General features: G+C 34.6%; 1 protein-coding gene across 3 annotated transcripts in view; it reads left to right on the top strand.

Moving 5' to 3' along the window:
* Positions 1-20,978, top strand: part of CNTLN (centlein) — a 315,203-nt gene that overhangs the window by 108,492 nt on the left and 185,733 nt on the right. For all 3 annotated transcript variants that reach the window (XR_006295095.1, XM_043566783.1, XM_043566781.1), the window contains exons 6-7: positions 4,882-5,015; positions 15,068-15,230. Coding sequence is in view for 2 of the 3 variants with exons in the window: in XM_043566783.1 (XP_043422718.1) it covers positions 4,882-5,015; positions 15,068-15,230 (297 nt within the window). In the remaining variant the exon portion in view is untranslated. The remainder of the gene's footprint in view (positions 1-4,881; positions 5,016-15,067; positions 15,231-20,978) is intronic.

The raw sequence follows: 20,978 nt of genomic DNA on the forward strand, positions 1-20,978 counted from the left end.
AAAGTATATTTTGTTTGGTATTATTTTATCTGTTCCAGCTCTTTTCGGTTATTATTTTCAGAGAATATCTTTTCCATTCTTTCATTTTCAGTCTATTTGTGTCTTTGTATCTGAAATCAGTGTCTCTCTTTTTTTTTCAATTCCAGTATAATTAACATCCAGTATTGTATTAGTTTGACATGTACAATATAGTGATTCAGAAATTCTGTACATTACTCAGTGCTCATCATGATAAGTATACTCTTAATCCCTTCACCTGTTTCACCCATCCCCATCTATGGTCACCATCAATTTGTTCTCCAAAAGTGTCTGGTTTTTTGTCTTTTTTTCCCCCTTGTTCATGTTTTTGTCCCTTAAATTTTACATTTGAATGAAATTGTATGACATTTATCTTTCTCTGACTGACTTATTTAAAGTGAGTCTTTTTTGGGGCACCTGGGTGGCTTAGTCGGTTAAGCATCTGACTTCAGCTCTCGTCATGATCTCTCAGTTCTTGAGTTTGAGCTCTGTTTTCGGCTCTGTCCTGACAGCTCAGACCCTGGAGTCTGCGTTGGATTCTGTGTCTCCCCCACTCTCTCTGTCCCTTCCCTGCTTGTGCTCTCTCTCTCTCGCTCACTTGCTCAAAAATACATAAGTAAACGTTTAAAAAAAGGATCTCTAAAATGTGACAAGCCACTCTCTCTTACTTTCAAGATTCTTTCTTGGGGAGCTGAATTCCAAAAGATTGATAATAATTTATCTCAGTGTGGGTCTCTTTTCTCTTGATCATTCTTGGAGTTTGTTGTGGCTGGCCTTTGGATTTGTGGTGCATGTATTTCATCAAAATTGGGAAGTTTATGGCCATTTTTTCTTCACATGTTATTTCTGCTTCCTCTTGTCTCTTCGCTTTCTGAGACTCCCATAATGTGTATGTCTTTCTTGTTAATGGTGTCCACAGTTTTCATAGGTTCTGTTCACTGTTCTTCATGTTCTTTTTGCTGCTCAGATTCAATAATTTTCCTTGTTTCATCATCTAATGTGCTGATTCTTTCTTCAACCTGCTCTGTGTCTGTTGTTGGGCACTCTGGAGAATGATTCATTTTTGTTATTTTACTTTTTCACTCCAGCATTTATGTTTACTTCCCTTTAATAATTTTTTTCTTTACTGATATTCTTTTGGTTTATACATTGTTTTCCTGGTTTACTGTAGATTTTTTTTCTTGTTTTTTTCCTTAGTATATTTAAGACATTTTAAAGTTTTTTCCTTGTAAATCTGATATCTGGGGTTCCTCAGGAATGGTTTGTGTTAATTTATATGTTCCTTTGTTTAGGCCATACTTACCTCGTTTTTCTTGTATGCCTTGTGATGTTTTGTTGTTGTTGAAAGTGGAGCATTTGAGTATGATAATGTGGTAATTCTGGAAGCCAGATTCTATCCCTTATTGAAGTGTTTTGCTTTTTTAACTGTCAAAGGTTATTTAGGTAATCTCCAAATCTGTATTTCTAAGAGTCTGTTCCTTGTTGTGTAAGCTCACTGAAGTTTCTATCCTTAAGCTTTTGTTCACCTCATGTGGTGTCACAGGTTTCCTTGACGCCAGGAGCCAAAACAAACAGAACACAAGGAATAGGAAAAACCCAAACAAACACAGTACACACATCCACAGCCACAAAACAAATCCCTCTCCCAGTCTTTGTATTGACTCCATACTGAGAAAGTCTTTCAATACTTATCCATACTTGCACTGAGCTCAGAGGTCAGCCCAGGGTGAAACTTTGGGTCTTAATCAAAGACTTTTCTGTCTTTTCATGTCTTTTCTGAGCATGCATCTTTCTCTGAGCCTATGTGTGGTTTTCTAAACTTTCCAAGATGAATGAGTATTTTTGAATGTCTTAATGTCTCAAAGAATCTCCCACAGCTTTTGCTTCCATGCCTTGGGCATTCTGTTGTGTATCTGAACCAATAATCTTTTACTGTACACATCTGTGTTTTGTTAGTTTACCTTGTGGTATATTTGAGCCATATCCTATTTTTCAGACTGTGTTACCAGGTAGGTTAAACAAGACATAATCACTTTGCATCATTCCTTCAGGTAGCCCTCAGATAAATTAGATACACATAGTAATTTGCTAGTGAAGTCTGTTCTGCTTCCTTCTGAACCAAGGACCAGTATCTCCTACTCAGAACATGGGCTACTGTCATTCTAAGAATATAACTGCTTTAAGATTCCCAGGCTTTAAAGTGGTCAACTTATTGGAGACAGTGTGGAGAAGGGCAAATGAAAACTCCATAAATCTTTTGTCCTATTTTTAAGTTGCTTTTATTTTTGGCTCAGCGTTTTTTTGGTTGCTGTAAATATTTGAATGTTATTTTTCTAACATTAGTTCTGAGAGTTTCTGCTTGTTTTTTCATATTTCTGCCAGGGCAAGAGTGCTTGGAGCTGCCTACTCTGCCATTTTCTTGATGTCACTCGTCACCTTCATTTTTTTTTTAATTAAAAAAAATTTTTTATGATTATTTATTTTTGAAAGAGAGAGACAGAGCATGAGTGGGGGAGGGTCTGAGAGAGGGAGACACAAAATCTGAAGCAGATTCCAGGGTCCAAACTGTCAGCACAGAACCCAATGCAGGGTTCGAACTTGCAAACCACGAAATCATGACCTGAGCTGAAGTTAGACACTTAACTGACTGAGCCACCCAGACGCCTGTTGTCACCTTCATTTTGAAATGATAGCTTTACTATATATATGATTCTGTGTTAGCAGTTTTTTTTTTCGTTTGAGCACTTTGAATATGTTATCTCACTGTCTCTGACATCTATTGTTTCTGAAAAAGAGTCAGCTGTTAATCTTACTGAGGTCTCTTGAAAATGAGGAGTGGTTTTTCTCTTATGGTTTCTAAGATTTTTTCTTGGTTTTGGCTGTCAGTATTTTTACTATGATATGTCTGTGGATTTCTGCATGTACAGTCCATGGAGGTTTTGTGCTTCTTGGATGTTACATTAATTTTTTTCATCATTGTTTGGTAGTTTTCAGTCATTATTTCTTTGAATATTTTTTCTGTTTCTTTATTCTCTTAACTCTCCTTCTGGTAGTTTCATTATGCTCTGTTGGTGTACTTAATAGTGTTCCACATTTTTCTGGGGCTGTTGACTATTGTTACTCTTTTTTCTTGATTTATCTTCAAGTGTTTTCTTATTTTTGCCATCTCCTATTGAATATTCAGCTCCTCTTGTGAACTTTTTGATGCTCTTCATTTTGGTTGTTTTGCCTTTTAGCATCAGAAATTCCACTTGGATGTTTAAAAATAACCTATATCACTTTATGGTGTTTTTTATTAGGTGAGACTTTGTCATGTTTTTGAAGCATGGTTTTCTTTAGTAATTTTTTATTGACTGCTTCTTCTGTATGTATGGATGACACTTTCCTCTTTTTACATGTTGTAATTTTTGTTGGAAAATGGACATTTAAAATTGTATAGTAGAGCAGTTTTGGATACTGATTCCTCACTACCCCATCCTCATTGTAAAATGTAAAATATTTTTAATATCTATTTTTGATTTTTAAAATTGTTTCATTTTTTAAATACTTAAATTTTTAAATCTAATTTTAAATTTATATATCTGGCATATGGGTGGTTCTAACTCTTGGTTGTTATAAACAGTGCTGGTATAAACATGGGTATGCCAATACGTCTTCAAGATCCTGCTTTCTATTCTTTTGAATTTATATACCAAGAAATATTGCTGGATTACATACTAGATACCTTTTTAATGTTTTGAGCAGTTACCACCCTCCCAGCCGACCATACAGGTTACATCATTTATAGTCCCACCAGTAGCGCACAAAGATTTCTGCTTTCTCGTATCCATGCCAGTGATTTTTCTTTTTTCTTTCTCTCTCCCTCCCTTCCTCCCTCCCTCCTTCCCTCCCTCCCTCCCTCTCTCTCTTTCTCTCTCTCTCATTGCTGTTTTTTGTAATAAATGGAAATTTAAGAAGTACTCAGAGTGCTTTCTTGGCCGAAAGCCATTATTTTTACCTTTAAAAGATTGCTTCAGCTACCGTGGGGTAATATGTGAAGTATGAGAGCATGGCTAGAGTAGAGGAGTGCAGGGTAGAGTAGAGTGCCTAAAGCCTGGTGCTCACTTCTGCAAATAATCAATGTGTAGTGTTTATGTGGGTATACTTTATGTTTAGATATGTTTATTTACTACTTTATGAAAAGAATCAAAATTAGTTTTGTAATATATTTTGGAAAAAATATAGCTAAAAGTAACATCAATTTTGAAATGTTTCACAACGTAAGCAATAGAGAATTATCTGGAGGAAAAGGCCGACTTTGTAAAACTTGGGTAAAATTTCACCATAATCAGGAAAACTGAACATGATCTGAATCTCAAATATTATACAATTATGTTGATATTTTTTACAGTTCTGTCCCTTTTTTTCCCAGTGTGTGTACATTTAAAATAGAGGAAATAATGAAATATCTGCCATTTGTCCTGGCTACTCTTTAAGTAAATGAACTAATTTTTTTATTCATATATACTTTCACTATACAATAATTTTCTTACACAGTAATAGCTTTTTCACTATACAGTAATTTCCTTACTATAATTTCAATAAGTACATTTCTACTTTGATTTTCAAATTTAATTGCTTCACATTCTTAGTTTTTGTACCAAGGCACTATGATACTTTTTCATTTTCTGGAAAAAGTAAATTGCACCTGGTATGAAAGTTATTGTTTGTACTAAATATTTTTTTAGTTAAGTGAAAACAAAAAAAAATTAAAAACATTACCAATTTTTTACTGTAATTTTTTAGATTAGTTGAATATAATATACTTCATTTCTTATTTGATACTTATTATGTTTGATTATGATATAAGTGCTCTGATTTTAGGCCTTTGAAGATGATTTAATTGAAGCAAGAAAAGAAATTGAAGTATCACAGAGTAAATATAATGCTGTGTCATTACAGTTGAATAATAAACAGACTGAACTTATCCAGAAGGATATGGATATTACCCTTGTCAGGCAAGTGTATTCAATTTCAAATGTAATATTATAGCACTGTCATTAGTTATTCAGAATGGTAACATATATGTTTATTATTAACACTCTAAAATGACAACAATAGTTCTTCTATGAAGACATATGTTTGTATATTGAAACGATCTGGATTTTATTTATTTAAAAAATTTTTTTTTAACATTTATTTATTTTTGAGAGAGAGAGAGAGAGAGACAGAGCATGAACGGGGGAGGGGCAGAGAGAGAGGGAGACACAGAATCAGAAGCAGGCTCCAGGCTCTGAGCCATCAGCCCAGAGCCTGGCCCGGGGCTCGAACTCATGGACCGCGAGATCGGGACCTGAGCTGAAGTCGGACGCTTAACCGACTGAGCCACCCAGGCACCCCGAAACTATCTGGATTTTAAATACCAAACTGGGAATCGTTAACTGAGAGAATCAAGGGTTGCACAGGATTGGGAAGAGCATTCTTAGAGAGTGGTTTTGTTTCCATTTTTAATAAGCATAATGCATTTGTTCATTGTTTCCTTCTAAAATTCCCAGCTGGGTATTATATGATATTCATTATTGTTATTTATAATAGGCAATATATGAGAAATCCAATTTTGACATTTTATTTTATTATGTTCTACATAGATTTAGTTTATGAGATATTCTTTCTATATCAACATAGTTAATTTTGTAGTGCTATGCAGAAAGTAGGATTCCTTGAAAAATATGTTTTCAAGTGTTTTGAAAGATATTAAACTACCTATTAATTTATTTCATTTACCTTTATCAGAAAACAATATTAGAATAAGTCATAAATATGTAGGTATATATGCATGCATATCACATATATATGTTATCTATATATACACATGCCTACATTATATACATGTGTGTATGTATGTACATTTTTACTTAAACTAATTAAAGTAATCATACAAAGTTGGGGCACCTGTATGGCCCCATACAAAGTTGGGGCAGCCGTTAAGCAGCTGACTTCGCTCAGGTCATGATATCATGGTTCCTGGGTTTGAGCCCTGCATTGGGCTCTGTGCTGACAGCTCGGAGCCCGGAGCCTGCTTCTGATGCTGTGTCTCCCTCTCTCTCTGCCCCTCTCCCACTCATGCTCTCTCTCTCTGTCTCTCAAAAGTGAATTAACATTAAAACAATTTTTTAAAGGAATCTTACAAAGTTTTTCATATACCTTTATAAACAATTTCATCCTCTGGTGGTACTACTGTGTATATATGTGCATACATATATATGTGTATATATATATATACACACACACATAAACTATTTACATATGTAATATTATATATAAACACTATGTATTTCTGTTATGTATAATAATATTGTGTGGTTAAAACCTGATATGTAAATATGTATTTATGTATTATATATTTATATATAATATGTAATATATATATGTGTACATATATGCATTATGTATATGTACACATATGTATTACATACATATACATATATGTAATATATACATATGTATGTGTGTGTGTGTGTGTGTATATATATATATATATATATATATATATATATATAAATTTATTACCTAAGCAAAAATTCATTGTGTTACAATTTAAAAATCTTCTTATTAATAGGGTTGAGGAAAAGTATAACATTTATAGGTGATAGACTGATTGGCTTATCTATTCATGGTATAATTATTTTTGAAGACTGTAATTTGATGAAATCAGAAAAGTAATTTTACATAGTTATAGAATCTTAGATTTTTAATTTTTTTTTTTTTTTTACATTTTATTTATTTTTGAGAAACAGAGTGAGATAAAGCGTGAGCAGGGGAGGGGCAGAGAGAGGAGACAGAATCTGAAGCAGGCTCCAGGCTCTGAGCAAGCAGTCAGCACAGAGCCTGATGCCGGGCTTGAACCCACAAACCGTGAGATCATGACCTGAGCCGAAGTCGGACGCTCAACCGACTGAGCCACCCAGGCGCCCCTAGAATCTTAGATTTGTAAGAAATCTTAAAATTGTCATTTATCCCTGTCTTCTTCTGAATAAGATAATATACCTTTTGGTCTTTGCTTGACACTTTTAGTTGATAAGTTTCTCGTTACTCTTCAAGACTGTTCTTTTCAGTTTATATTGTTAAAATTGAACATTGTTCAGTTGAGTTAAAGTTTGATTTTTTTTACAATATCCACCCATTAATCTTGAATACTTATTTAGAAAACCTCAGAGACAATCTAATCTCTATTCTATTGCATAGATCTTGAAATAATAGAAGATATCTTTATCAATAACTTTATCTTTTCATTGTTTAACTATTATTTCTCATAATTTTTCATGTTATATACTTTGTAGATGTTACACTGTTTGGGGTTGCATTTCTGAATGTGTTCCATATCATCAGTATCTGCATCATCAATATTTTTCTTAAAATGTAGCACTGATAACTGCACAAAATATTCCAATGATGACCTTTCCCTTTTAGAGTATGATTCGGATGGAACATGGGACATAATCTAGGATGCAGTGTAGTGTTAAGTGCATGGCATTTGAATAATTACATTTTCTACTAAATTTTGCCCCTTTGTATACTTGAATTTAGTGTATTGCAAGAGCTATAAGCTACAGTAAATAAGGCAGTAATAGTCCACAGATGGGCATTTTATTACACTATGGTAAAAGAAAGGACCATGTGTAATTTTAAGAGCTTGACTGTAAGGGCTTATAGAGGTGGAGTTGGAAGTTTGGAGCAGAGGACTATGACTCAAACCCTCATTATAGGGTTGTAGTTGAGATGTCTGTAGTATTTTTCCTGAGTTGTCTGAATAAGTTGGGTGTATTATGTGTCTCCTTTCCTTTATGATTTTTATTTCTTAGAGGGGGATGGTGGTGATTATGATATACCAGTATCACTTTACTGAATCTGTATATTGCACAAAAGATGCAAAAAGCCATAATTGTGGGGAAAACGTTCTAGGCACTTTCTTATTTGGATATACTTTTCTTTATTGATGTATGACAGAGTTGTCCAAGCTTTATTTCTTTATGGGTTTATGTCTTTGAAATTCATAATTATTTGTATATGTATTGAATATTCATGTCACTCACTATGATATGAAACATTGTTGTGAACTCAACCTCAAATGATTTTTATCCTGAATTAGAGTATAAATAAATATCAGTACTTATATAATAAGGTATATGCTTATAATGCATACAGAGCATCCAAATTTATAACTAGAACTTGCATAAAGTGCTAGCCAGTTAGGTTTCCTAATCAAAAGTTTTGTCTGAATAGCTAATGATTCTATAATTACATGGAGGGTGGACTAAATGGCTGCATGGATAGTGGGCTAAATTACAGGGACATAGGCTTAAATGAGTTGGGAATTTTTCTTAGAAATTACTTGTGAATCTCCTACCAAAAATTAAAAAATAAAAGTCAAGATTGTGCAGTCATAATTTGGATTAGAAATGTCAAAGCCAGGGCACCCAACTTCAGCTCAGATCATGATCTCACAGTTCATGGGTTCAGATCCCCCATTGGGTTCTGTGCTGACAGCTCAGAGCCTGGAGCCTGCTTCAGATTCTGTCTGGGTCTCCCTCTCCCTCTGACCCTCCTGCTCTGTCCTCCCCTGCTCATGCTCATGCTCATGCTCTGTCTCTGTCTCCCTCTCTCTCTCTCAAAAAGAAATAAATATTAAAAAAAAAAAAAAAAGAAATGTCAAAGTCAGAATCCTGAAATTGGATTGGTTGATACACCTGGATTGCTAGTTCCCAGACCCTTAGCAGAAGCAAGTGTAAATTATCTCTGTAAGATGATACAACAATTCTGTCCTCAAATTATATCCACAGTTTTTCAAATTAATATCCCACATATAGTCAGACATATTAAGTATTAAGAATAAAAACTAAAGACCTAAGAACTGGACTTGATAGGAAAAGACCCAATTATTTGCCTATAATATAATTAATTTGCATAGAAAACTCAAAATAACTTACAGAAACACTTTTCAAATTAATAAGTGGGTTTATTTAGTACACTTGGTAGATGCAGTGTTAGTGAATAAAATTCAACTGCACTTTTATTTCAGCAAAAATTTAGGAAATGGACTTAATATATAGAAATAATATCATTTATAATATGACTAAATATATGAAGCGTATGTGTAATGAAAGCTGTGTGTTACCTCTGTGCAGAAAAGTGGAAAACATTACTGACACAAATCAAGGGTCTAATAGGGATATACAAAGTTCATGGTTTAGAAGGTTCAATATGATAAAGATGTCAATTCTCTCCAAATAGGTACTGAGATTTAGAATAATGCAGATTATCAACAACAGAAAACCATTACTACCTCCAGACCAGAAGGAGCAAGGAGAGAAGCTCAAACCAGATCTTGTGAAAAGTCTGTCCTGGAGAGAGGTTGCCTAACAGATGTGTCTTTAGACAGGGGAACAGAGACACTGCCGACTGTGGTTCAGCATAGTGGGAGCCAGGGAAAGAAATACCTTGACTCAATTTGTCTCCTTTACCCTCTCTAATCACCAGCCAGCACTTCTAACTGATCAAATTCAGTCAGAGGCCGAGGACAAGGAGCGAGTGTAATGCAGTCTGTAGAGGCTGGCCTCTTAGGCTAGAGTATTAGAGAGTAGGAAGACATGGTGAACATTGGAGAATATATGGTACATTCTCCATTACTGCTCTTTTCCTGGACATTTATTGCTTATTAAGTTTTTGGTATAAACTTTAGAATAAACTTGCATATTTCTTGTTTGGTATTTCATTAGAGCATCAGATTTACAAGTAAGCCTGAGAATTGACATCTTTATGATGCCAGTCTTCCCGTCCCAGAGGGTGGTATGCCATTCCATTTGTTTCAGTACCTTTGTATCCTTAGAAATTTGTTTTAAGTTTCTAATGAGTTTTGACATTTCTTGTTAAATTTATTCCTAGCTATTTCATGTTTTTGTTACTATTTTAAATGGGATATTTCCTTCCCCTGTAGTTTACAACTGATTTTCCTTTCATTGCTTATAGTTTTTTGCTGTACGTGTTTTGATGTGCTATGATTTGGTGGGTAAAGTGTTCACAGTTCTTTTGTTTTTACTGTGAATTTCACTTTTACTTTTTTGCATGTAAATATTTTGCCTTGGATTCTAATTCTTCTGAAATTAATATTGCTGTTCTTTATTTTTGTTTACATTTTTATGATAAACAAAACAAGTATATAATCATTTAGGATAATGATACATGTGAATTATTAAAAATAATTCATGCATAGATTATATTAAAAATAATAGTAAAAAGAAAAAATAGCTCATGAAGTATAGAAAAGTACAAAGAAGATAGAGGAAAAGTATTACACTTAAAATACAACTCCAGACAAGTAAAAGCCATTAAAATTTTGTGAGAATCATTCTAGATTTTTCTCAATTTACATTTATAGATTGAATATTAGGTGGATAGAAATTTTTAGATAAAAGGGACTATACTAAACGTGTTCTTTTAATAAGTAATAACTTCAGCTTTTTATGATATGATGGAACAATGAGACACTGATGTGAAATTGAGGGAATTATTAAACCTTTCTCTATAAAAAGCACTGACTCTCTCTAAAGCTAAGAAGGAAATGGCATGAAAAACTTTGGAGGTCAATCTCATTATGTATTTTTTTAATCCACATTTCATCTTTAGTTCATTTTGAGACCTGCTATGTAAACTTTGGAAAATAGAACATACATTCAACCATTTTAACTCCTGATTTTGCAACTTGAGATATATGACACTTGTAACCAAAGTGACCAAAGATGTTTAGGATTGGTTCTGTATTTTGCTTCAGTGCTCATCACCTAACTTTTTACTTTTGATGTGTTCATTCCTTCACTCTATTTTGATTCACCTCAGGGGCTCATTTTTATTTATTTATTTATTTATTTTTCTTTTTAAATATACTTTATTGTCAAATTGGTTTCCATACAACACCCAGTGCTCATCCCAACATCAGGGGCTTATTTTTAAAATTTTTTTTAAACATTTTTATTTATTTTTGAGAGACAGAGACAGAGCATGAGCGGGGGAGGGGCAGAGAGAGAGGGAGACACAGAATCCGAAGCAGGCTCCAGGTTCCAAGCTGTCAGCACAGAGCCCCATGCAGGGCTCGAACCCATAAACTGTGAGATCATGACCTGAGCTGAAGTCGGACGCTCAACCATGACCTGAGTGAAGTCAGACGCTCAACCGACTGAGCCACCCAGGCGCCAGGGTCTCTTTTTTAATAGGGCCTTCCCTGTTGCTAGAGTATGCTTTCTCCCCCATTGTCCTTGTATTTAGCCATGTGACTTATTTTGGCCTGTGAGACAAGAGTGAAAGTAATATATGCCATGTCCTAATGTTTTAAAAGAAGCATTGCTTGATTTGCCTTTGCTTTTTGTCCTCTGCCACCAGAATAGTATATTCCTAATATAGTCTGCTGCTGCAGTTTGAGTCTTAAGATAGAGGAAAGCCACATGTAATGTGAGCAAGCAGTAAATCTTTGTTTTTATAAACCATCCAGATTTTTTTAAACTGCAGAATAACCTAGAGAAGCTGCCGGAAACCCTCTGTCAGTCTTTGGTATCAAACTTGATCTCCACAGGGATATTCCTAATTTATCCCATGGCCCACTCAATCCCTTAGATAGCATCACTGTAACTAAAAAATCACCGGATTTATCTTTCAGGAATCCAGTATTTTTAACAGCACTTGACATTCTTCTTGAGGAAATGTCGGTTCTCAGAGCTGTCTCAAGTCTCTCATACTTTCCTTTACTCCTTTTTATCTGTGTCTACAGGAAATTCTCAAGTTTGAACCTACCAATTAACTTTATTTTCCATAGCTTTTATTTTCCTTATAACTGTAATTATGCATTTTGATGTTATTATGGTATCTTTCCTTTTTAACAATGTCTCTTTATGTTATCCTTTTCATTTCATCCATTCAACAACTGTCTTATCCCATATATCCTAGCAAACAGAGCATGAGGGAAGGATTAAGTCCTGATTGCTTACTTAGGAGATTCAATTCCAGGGGTAAGTGAGTGAGAGAAAGAGAGAGAAGAATGAGGCAGGCAAGGATAAAGAGTAATTCAAGGAAATGCACTATTGTGCTGGCTACTGCTTTGTGATGAACCATGAAGAGATAGCAGGTGCACTGAATTTGCTACCCAGGGTGATTCTGAACAGGCTGTAGGAGAGAAACGATGCTCTAGAGCAATCCATCGGATGGAAAAAGAAAACAAGTTACCTGTCTGTTTTCTTCTTGTGTTTTGTCTTACGTTGATAAAAGTTTGCTGCATATACCATGCCTGTGTTGTAGCATTTTATCCTAATCTGGAAATGGTACAAGGAGACACACACGCTAGGCATGCAGCTGGTTGACTTCAAGCAGTGGAGCCAGATGAGCTGTATAAATTTCATAGGCTTAAGTGGCAGTTAATAGGCTGAGACAGAGCAAGGGAATGAAAGTCTAAGAGGCAGGTATAGACTGAATCTGGAAATATGCATAAGATGTATATAATACACCAACAACTACAACAACTGGAATTACCTTAGGTGCTCTGTTTGTAGTAGTGAACAAAAAAGTTCCTACCTTCACAGAGGCTTTATTAAGATCATCTTTACATCTTGTCTTTCTATTGATAATTTAGAGAAGTGTGATGATTTCTTTTTTATACATTTTCTAGACCTTCCTTCTAATTCCTTTAGTAATTTCTACTCAGAGGTATACTTTTCCTCCGAGTATGTACAATAAACTTCCTTTTTTCTTAATTCTTAGTACTCCCCTTTTTTAGTAAGTCCAGTTTGTTTTTCTTTATTTGTTTTCAAACGAGGAAAGATCTAGACAAATTAAGTGTTTGCTAGTGGTCCAGACGTGTGCCTTTTGTAAGCTTTATTGCTTACTTTGATACTAATCAAATTCCACATTTTGTATTTGCAACAATGGTGTACATCCCATTGCATCTACTTTTCAAGTAGAAAGAAGAGAAAGAAACTTATCTCGATAGTGTAGGATCATGCTTCCATTCCACTTACTGGGAGTATGCCTAGGACATAGCATGGGATGAGAGACAGGGGTATGCTATTCCCTTAGTTGATTTTTAATCCTCAGGTGCCTCATAGTGTGAGCATTTCCCTATTCTTGAGTATGTTTTTTTCTGACTAAAGATACATATATTTTGTTCCACATGACCCTTAAATGCAAGCCAGCTACTGATCTTCTCTTTAAGAAATAACAAATATTTCTAGCATTGGAAGAGAAGTAAATTTGCTGTGTTTCACATTGCACTGAAAGATGGTATATGTTTTCTCCTCATCATGTCCCCATTCTAAATGCAACATTTACTTGGGTTTCCAAACATATATCTTGACTATATACTGAGATAGAATTTTATTATACATCTATTGCGTATCTTATTTGATCATTTTTACCAGTATTATTCTGGAAACGGCAGTACTCAGCAAGCATTCTTACTGTGGGTCTCTCTTCCCCTCCTCATGTGAGCATTATATATCCTGCAGGCATTGCGCCATTATTGATTCTCTTCTCTCTCCTCTCTCGTTTTTGGACTGTTATTTACTGCAGGTTTTAGTTTTTTTAAATAAATAGTTTTTTAAAATAAGTTACAAAAAGATGATGCTATAGTCTGAATGTATCCACCCAAAATAATATGTTGGAATCCTAACGCCTAATGTGATGGCATTAGGAAGAGGGGTTTTGGGGGATGTTTAGGTCATGAGGATAGAGCCCTCATGAATGGGAATAGTGTTCTTCTAAAAGAGACCTCCCCGAGCTGCCGAATGTCTGTCTACCTTGTGAGGATACAAGAAGTCTCTGACCCAGAAGAGAGCCCTGACTGGGCACTCTGATCCCTGACTTCCAGACTCCACAACTGTGAGAAATAAGTTTCTGTTGTCTGTAAACTACCCAATGTATGATATTTTGTGATAGCGGCCTGAAAGGACTGAGACAGACAGTGTATGTTCATGTATCTGTATGGATGGAGGGATTGTTGTGCTATTTGGAAAACGATATTCCAAACTTCTAAAAATAGAGCTCATTTCTCCCATATTAATATTTATCGTCTTCAACAACTGTTTGCATATCTCCTTTGTTCCTTCTTTTAAGACTTACCTTATAGAAATTAATTTTTAGTTTGAGGTTATAGTTTAAAAAAAGTTCCATTAGAAAATACAGTCTCCATAATACATATTATAATGTGTTGTTCTGTGAAATGTATTTCTATAAATATTTTTCTCTTCAAATTGAATATACAAAATATGTTCCAATTTTATGTGATCTGTTTCACATGGGATTCCCTACCATGGAACTCTGGCAACCCCTATACCAGGAAGTAGGGTTTTCCTGGACCCTTAGTGCCATCATTACTACCACTACCAGTTCATTTGTTCTCCTCCTTACCAGTTGCACCTGGGATTGGTTGGAATCACTGGTTTTCACCTTGTGTTGCTCTCCTTCCTTCTACCTTTTTTTTTTTTTTTGCCTTATCTTTTCCTTCAGTCTGGATTAGAAGAGTCACAGGAATCCCAGCCCAGATCTCTGAGGTTGCAAACTAATGGTGCTTTAAGAAACTTTGGTTTGAAATTTAATTTGCCTTTGGGATTCCTTTTAATGCATCTGAAGTTCTGTATAATATGCAATGAAAGGCTGACTTACCCTGTATTCAAAACTGATAACTATTGTTGGCATCAGTACTTATCAATTCTTGGAACTGAAGTGTAACTTAATTTCAATAAGAAGGTGGTGCTATGTCTGTATATCCAAGGTTTTTATTACTATCAAGCTATAAAAGAAAATTGATAAGTATTTGGCTTTGAAAGTCATAGTAGTTCTATCAATACTTTCTAGGTGTATGTGATAAATATTAAATACTTTATATGTTATTTCTTTCATTAATATGTTTGCCTGCAGTAAAAAATAATAGATAAAAAAACTGGAAGACGATCTATAACTTAGATGAACACAGTTATTTAACTGAGATGGTCTTTATTCATGCTTGTCCCTGTTTATGGCTCACTTTGCACAGGAAGGAGTTGCAGGAGCTGCAGAACCTATACAAACAGAACAGTGCACACACAGCACAGCAAGCGGAGCTGATCCAGCAGCTCCAGGTTCTGAACATGGACACACAGAAAGTACTGAGGAATCAGGAAGACGTCCACACAGCCGAAAGCATATCATATCAAAAAGTATGCTTCTATTCTGTCATAAAAATGTAAATTTATATGGATGCACTTATACAAATATATAGAATTCAATTTTTTTCAGATTTCAACATTTCTTTATTACTACTCCCTTTTATATATGTTTCTTCAAAATTAAAAATGAAATACAGCTCAATTTGGTAATATTTAAAATTTTGTGACTTTTCTATATGGCTGTTAAAGTTGAAACATTTAAAATATAGATGCAAATTTACTCTGTAGGATATTGTTTTCATAAATTGGAATTTCGATATCTACTATGAAACATACTGTGACTGTAGCCCCCAAACCAGAAAGCATTTGGGGAATGGAATTTCTCAGCCTTCTATTATGAGAAATCACTCCTTTGTTATGATTATAGTTTATGACCTAAAGCAGTCTTTCATTATAGAATTGTGCATTGTTTCATTGGCAAATCTGCACAGACACAAATGGGTATGCTTCAGGGTCAGTATTTTCCAAGGATGTTTCTCTTTTTTGTCTGCTTCTTTTAAGTAGTCATTTTACTTTACAGTTGTTTTAGGAACCACTTAAGAAGGCTTACCCAGCTATTTAGGCATGCTGACTGACTCAGCAACAATAATTATGGCTAGTAATTAAAAAAACCACCTTTATTGAATTCTTTATGTTTTGTGTAGTGTACCAAGTTATTTATAGAAATAATTTGGTTTCTGTATAGGTCAATCTCATAAGATTGATTTTATTCCTTTTTAATAGTTGAGGCAGCCAAGGCTTAGAGTGGTTAAATAGTGCAATCTGTGTTGTTGTTTTCTATTTAACTCCCTCTTCTAAAAAAGGACCATGAAAATCCAATACCTATAATTAACATTTTTATGTTAGTAGTAATAGTAAATAACTATTAAGTAAACGTTAAGCACTTATTTTTAAATAATGCTTTGGAACAGTGGTTTTCAATCTGTATTCTGTGTTCCTCTAGAGTTTCCTTCAGGACGCAGATGATAACGAGGGAAGGGTAGCGCCTGTTCGCTCCACTTAGAATAGAGCCGCTTTCTCTTTTTGCTCTGTATGGTGGGATTGCCTATTTTGCTTTTGCCTCCAAACCAGGCTCCATTGCTAAAATGACTTGGAGAATTGGATCTTATTAGTAACTTTAATTTTTTCATCCTTTTCACTTGTATATTTACCTCAAATATTTCTTTTTCCTTCTTAATTTTTGCTTAAAAGCCCCCACCCATGGCAATTTATATTCAAATACATCTTTAAGGTTGCTTGGTAATAACCTCATATCCCTTTTCTCTTATATGCTAATACTTCTTTTACTCTTTCTACTCTCAGCAAGAAAGAACTTGGTAAAGAGGAAAAAAAGCAGTGTTTCCTTGGCTATTTCATTTTTCAATCTTGTGTTCTAAGAATTTTTTTTAGTTGCTTGACTAAAAATTTAAGACAAAATGTTTCAGCCTTAATTCTACTTTTCGGCTGATTTTCTTTAGCAATCCCTACATAGAGCAACCATCTCTTTTATTTTTTTTAAATTTTTTTTTTCAACGTTCATTTATTTTTGGGACAGAGAGAGACAGAGCATGAACGGGAGAGGGGCAGAGAGAGAGGGAGACACAGAATCGGAAGCAGGCTCCAGGCTCTGAGCCATCAGCCCAGAGCCTGACGCGGGGCTCGAACTCACGGACCGCGAGATCGTGACCTGGCTGAAGTCGGACGCTTAACCGACTGCGCCACCCAGGCGCCCCAGCCATCTCTTTTATAACCTACTTGAGAACTTTTGTAGATTCTGAATCATTTCACACAATTGAATACTTAAACATTTCAAATTAAAATAATTATTACCAAAGTATTAGATGCTTGTGATAAATTCTTAAATAATACAGAAGTGTATGAAATAAAAATATAAAGTATTCTGCCTGCCTACCTGAAGCCCTTGCCCCAGAAGTAACCACTCTTAATATTTGAATGTATCTGAGAATTTCTCTAGGAGAACAGAATATTTTAAAATTATTTTCTTTGTTAACTATACAAACATTACAAGAATACATTATTATAAGAAACAGAAATAATAGTATAGAAGTCCTGATACTGCTAGTCTAACAGATTCGAATACCCTTCCACTCACCCCAATTCATTTCATCTGTCCCCAGGGATAATCATCTGAGTAGTCATTCCAGACCCTTTTCATGCATTAGGTATTAGATGTGTGTGTACATACACACATAATCACAAATCGAGGCATGTTATAATTTTAATATTTATTAACTTACACTGACTGTTCTTTAACTTGTCTTTAACTTGTTCTTTAACTTGTCTTTAACTGTTCTTTAACTTGTTCTTTAACATTTTCAAAAATGTGCATTGGATGTATTTCCACGACAATACATAGAGTTCTGGCTCTCCTCCTGCTCCTCTTTGTCCTCCAGCATGAACATATATAGTGTGGATTTATAATTTGATGATTATTATGGTCTTCCTCTCCAACTTTTTGTTGTTACCAACTTTCTCATAGAAGGAGATGTTCCCCATCTCTTCTATAGCATCATTTCCTTACTGGACCATTCCTAACCACATATAAACAGGCCGTTATGTCTCTGATCTGGGGAAAAGAACAAAACAAACAATAAAAAAACATGTATTGACCCCCACTATATATATATTCCTTCCTTCTCTTCCTTTTCCTTTTCCAGCAGTATTCCTTGAAAAACTTAAGTTTTCTTGAAGTTCACCTCTCTTGTTCTCTCTTGAACCAACTCCAGTCAAGTTTTTACCCCTTTCATTCACTCTTCTAAAATTTCTCCTCTCAGAATTACTTGTGACCACCACATTGCTCAATTCAGTGATCATATATCAATCCTCATTTAATGTATCAGCAACATATGTCTTAGTTGATGGCTCGCTGTTCCTTGAAATACCTTCTTTCCCCCACCTCCTCTCCTGACTTGCAGTGCACTACGGTTGTATAGTTTTCTTCCTTCAATTCTAGCTGTTCCTTTTCTGTTTCTTTCACATCTTTTCCTAGTCTCCATGTTGTCTAAATGTTAAAATGTCCCAGGCCCTAATTATAGGATTTTTTTTTCCTGTGTTTAAATTCACACCCTAGGTGATTTTATCCAGTCACCTAGGCTTTCAAAATCATAATTGTCCATATGATGACTCCCACATTTGATTATCTACTCTGGATGTCTTGTGTGAACTTTAGGGAAGATATACATACATATATATCTATATATGTAGATCTATCTATCTATATATATACACACACACATATACACATATATACATATATACACACATATATACATATATACACATATATACATATATACACACACACACATATTTTTTTTTTGAGAGAGAGAGAGAGCGAGCAAGCATGAGTGCTCCTGTGCCCAAGTATGAGCGAGGGAGGGGGCAGAGGGAGAGGCAAAGAGAGAATCTTAAGCAGGCTCCATGCCCAGTGAGGAGCCCAGTGTGGAGCCCAATGCAGGGCTTGATCTCACAACTGTGAGATCATGACCCGAGGCAAAATCAAGTCAGACATTTAACCAGCTAGCTGAGCCACCAGGCGCCACTAGGAAAGAGTATATCTAATTGTGTACTTAACATTTTTTAACTTGTGTGCCTAATAAGCATCTCAGATTTCACACCTTCAAACTAAGCTATTGTCTGCTTTGCCTTCAATACATGTCTGAAATTCTGCTACTTCTACTACCCCTGTTGTCACCATTCTGTCCAAACCACTATCATGTTTCACATGAATTCTTGGAATAGTTTCTCACTTTATTTCTTTCCTCCTGACCTTATCCCCTTTGAGTCCATTATCAACACAGATGTCAGGATGTTCTTGCTAAAACTTAGTAAGTCCTTCCTTCCTTTACCTCCATCCATTGGTTTCCTGTCTCATGAAAAATAAAACTCCAAGTTCTTGCTATAACCTGAGAGACTGTACATGATCTGGCTCTTCATTACCTCTCTGATCTCATTTTTGCAATCTCTTCTCCTTAATCTCTCCACTGCAGCCACACTTAATTCTGTTTTTTTTCCCTTGAGCATCCAAGTATTCTTCAACCTCAAGTTCTTTGCATTTGCATCCTCTTCCTGAAAGCTCTTCCCCCTGATGTCTGCATAGGTAACCTTTTTACTACCTTTATTCTTCACCTCTTACAGCTTAAAATCTAGTTGATCACTGATAATTGAGTAGCAGGAGTAAGATGATGTTGTATGTATGTATGATGTAAGTAATGTATGTTGTAATAGCAGAAGTACATAGCTTGGACCTTTTCCTATGTTTAGGGATAAGAGACTCCCTTTGTTGAAGTGATATATGTGATATTTATTCTGAGAAGATAAGAAGAAATCAGTGAAGCAATTTAATTTCTTATAATTCTTCTTATATGAAATCTACCTTAAGTCATAAATTCCCTAGTTAATGTCTTTACCAAATTGGGAGAAGTAGAGCTTATCAAACTCTAATTTGAAGAATTTTGAAACCTTATGGATGTTTCCCCAGGATTATGACAATGCTCCAAGAATCATTCTAGATAATGAGAGGTTTAATGGGAATATATTGTGCTTATGAATAATATAGAGGCAGGAAAAAAGAGCAAACTGACATCTGATGCTAAAGATCTGGCTTAATTTCCCTATTTAGTCTATTTCTTGTACTCTCTTTTCTCTACTTTTTTTTTTTTTCTCCACTTTGAATTCCTGTTTCTTCCAACTTGTTCCTCAAAAGTTACTTCTTAGAGGTGCTGTGTAGGAAACTTAACTGATTTTTTACTTGATACTCATTCTGAAATTTTAATTCTCTTTGTGGTATTTTAATTTTAAAGTAATTTTACATAATTATAATTGTTCATTCATAAAGTTTTCATTAGTATACTCACCTACACTCAATTCAGAAGTCCTTGATTATTTATTTATATTTTGTGAATTTTGCCTGAAGTTAGTAGATACTACATTTAATTTTTCTTTGGTAGTCTATGTGTAAATAATTACCCATCAAAACACAGAAAAAACCTTTTATAATTCCATCTCCTAGAGACAAATGCTGTTTAACATTTTGAATATTTTTTCAGTTTTTTAAAGTGCATTTTAACATATCTGTGGATACACTAATATCTTTTATTTCACATTATATTAGAACAATATCATGACATATAACTATTTTGGGAATAGCAATATATTTAACCATATTTCCAGTGTTGATCATGTATGTTGTTTAAGTTTTTTACTATTATAAATAAAGGTGCAATAAACATTTCCTTGTTGTCAGTTCAGACCATTAGTATTCATTAGAGAGTATGGAATATGCAGACACACACACACACACACACACACACACCTCACACCCAGGCCTAGGAAACCATTCCTTTTATGAAAAAGCTAGTAACATCATATTAATGCTTTACAGTTTACTCTTAGTTCATACATAAAAAAGCCTCATTTAAGTTATTAAATGTTGAGAATGCACAGGACATCATGAAGTTTGAAGGGGACCTGCCGGCCACATGAGAGATGATCAGTAAATGTTAAATTATTGAACCTTAAGGAGTTGTGTGCAATGATATACCACTTTGGATAATGCAGTTTAAAAATCATAGATTCTTATTTGAAAGTAAGAGTATTTTCAAACTTTGCAGGCATATTTTTCTGTCTTAATTTAAATATTCTTGTCCACTTAATTTTTAACTATTTGGGTGAGTAAATAGTTCTAAAGTGGTAAAATATGGAGAAACTAAGAAGACAAGTAGAAAGGCCATCTAGTTG

This window comes from Prionailurus bengalensis, chromosome D4 (assembly GCF_016509475.1).
Source record: "Prionailurus bengalensis isolate Pbe53 chromosome D4, Fcat_Pben_1.1_paternal_pri, whole genome shotgun sequence".
NCBI lineage: Eukaryota > Metazoa > Chordata > Mammalia > Carnivora > Felidae > Prionailurus > Prionailurus bengalensis.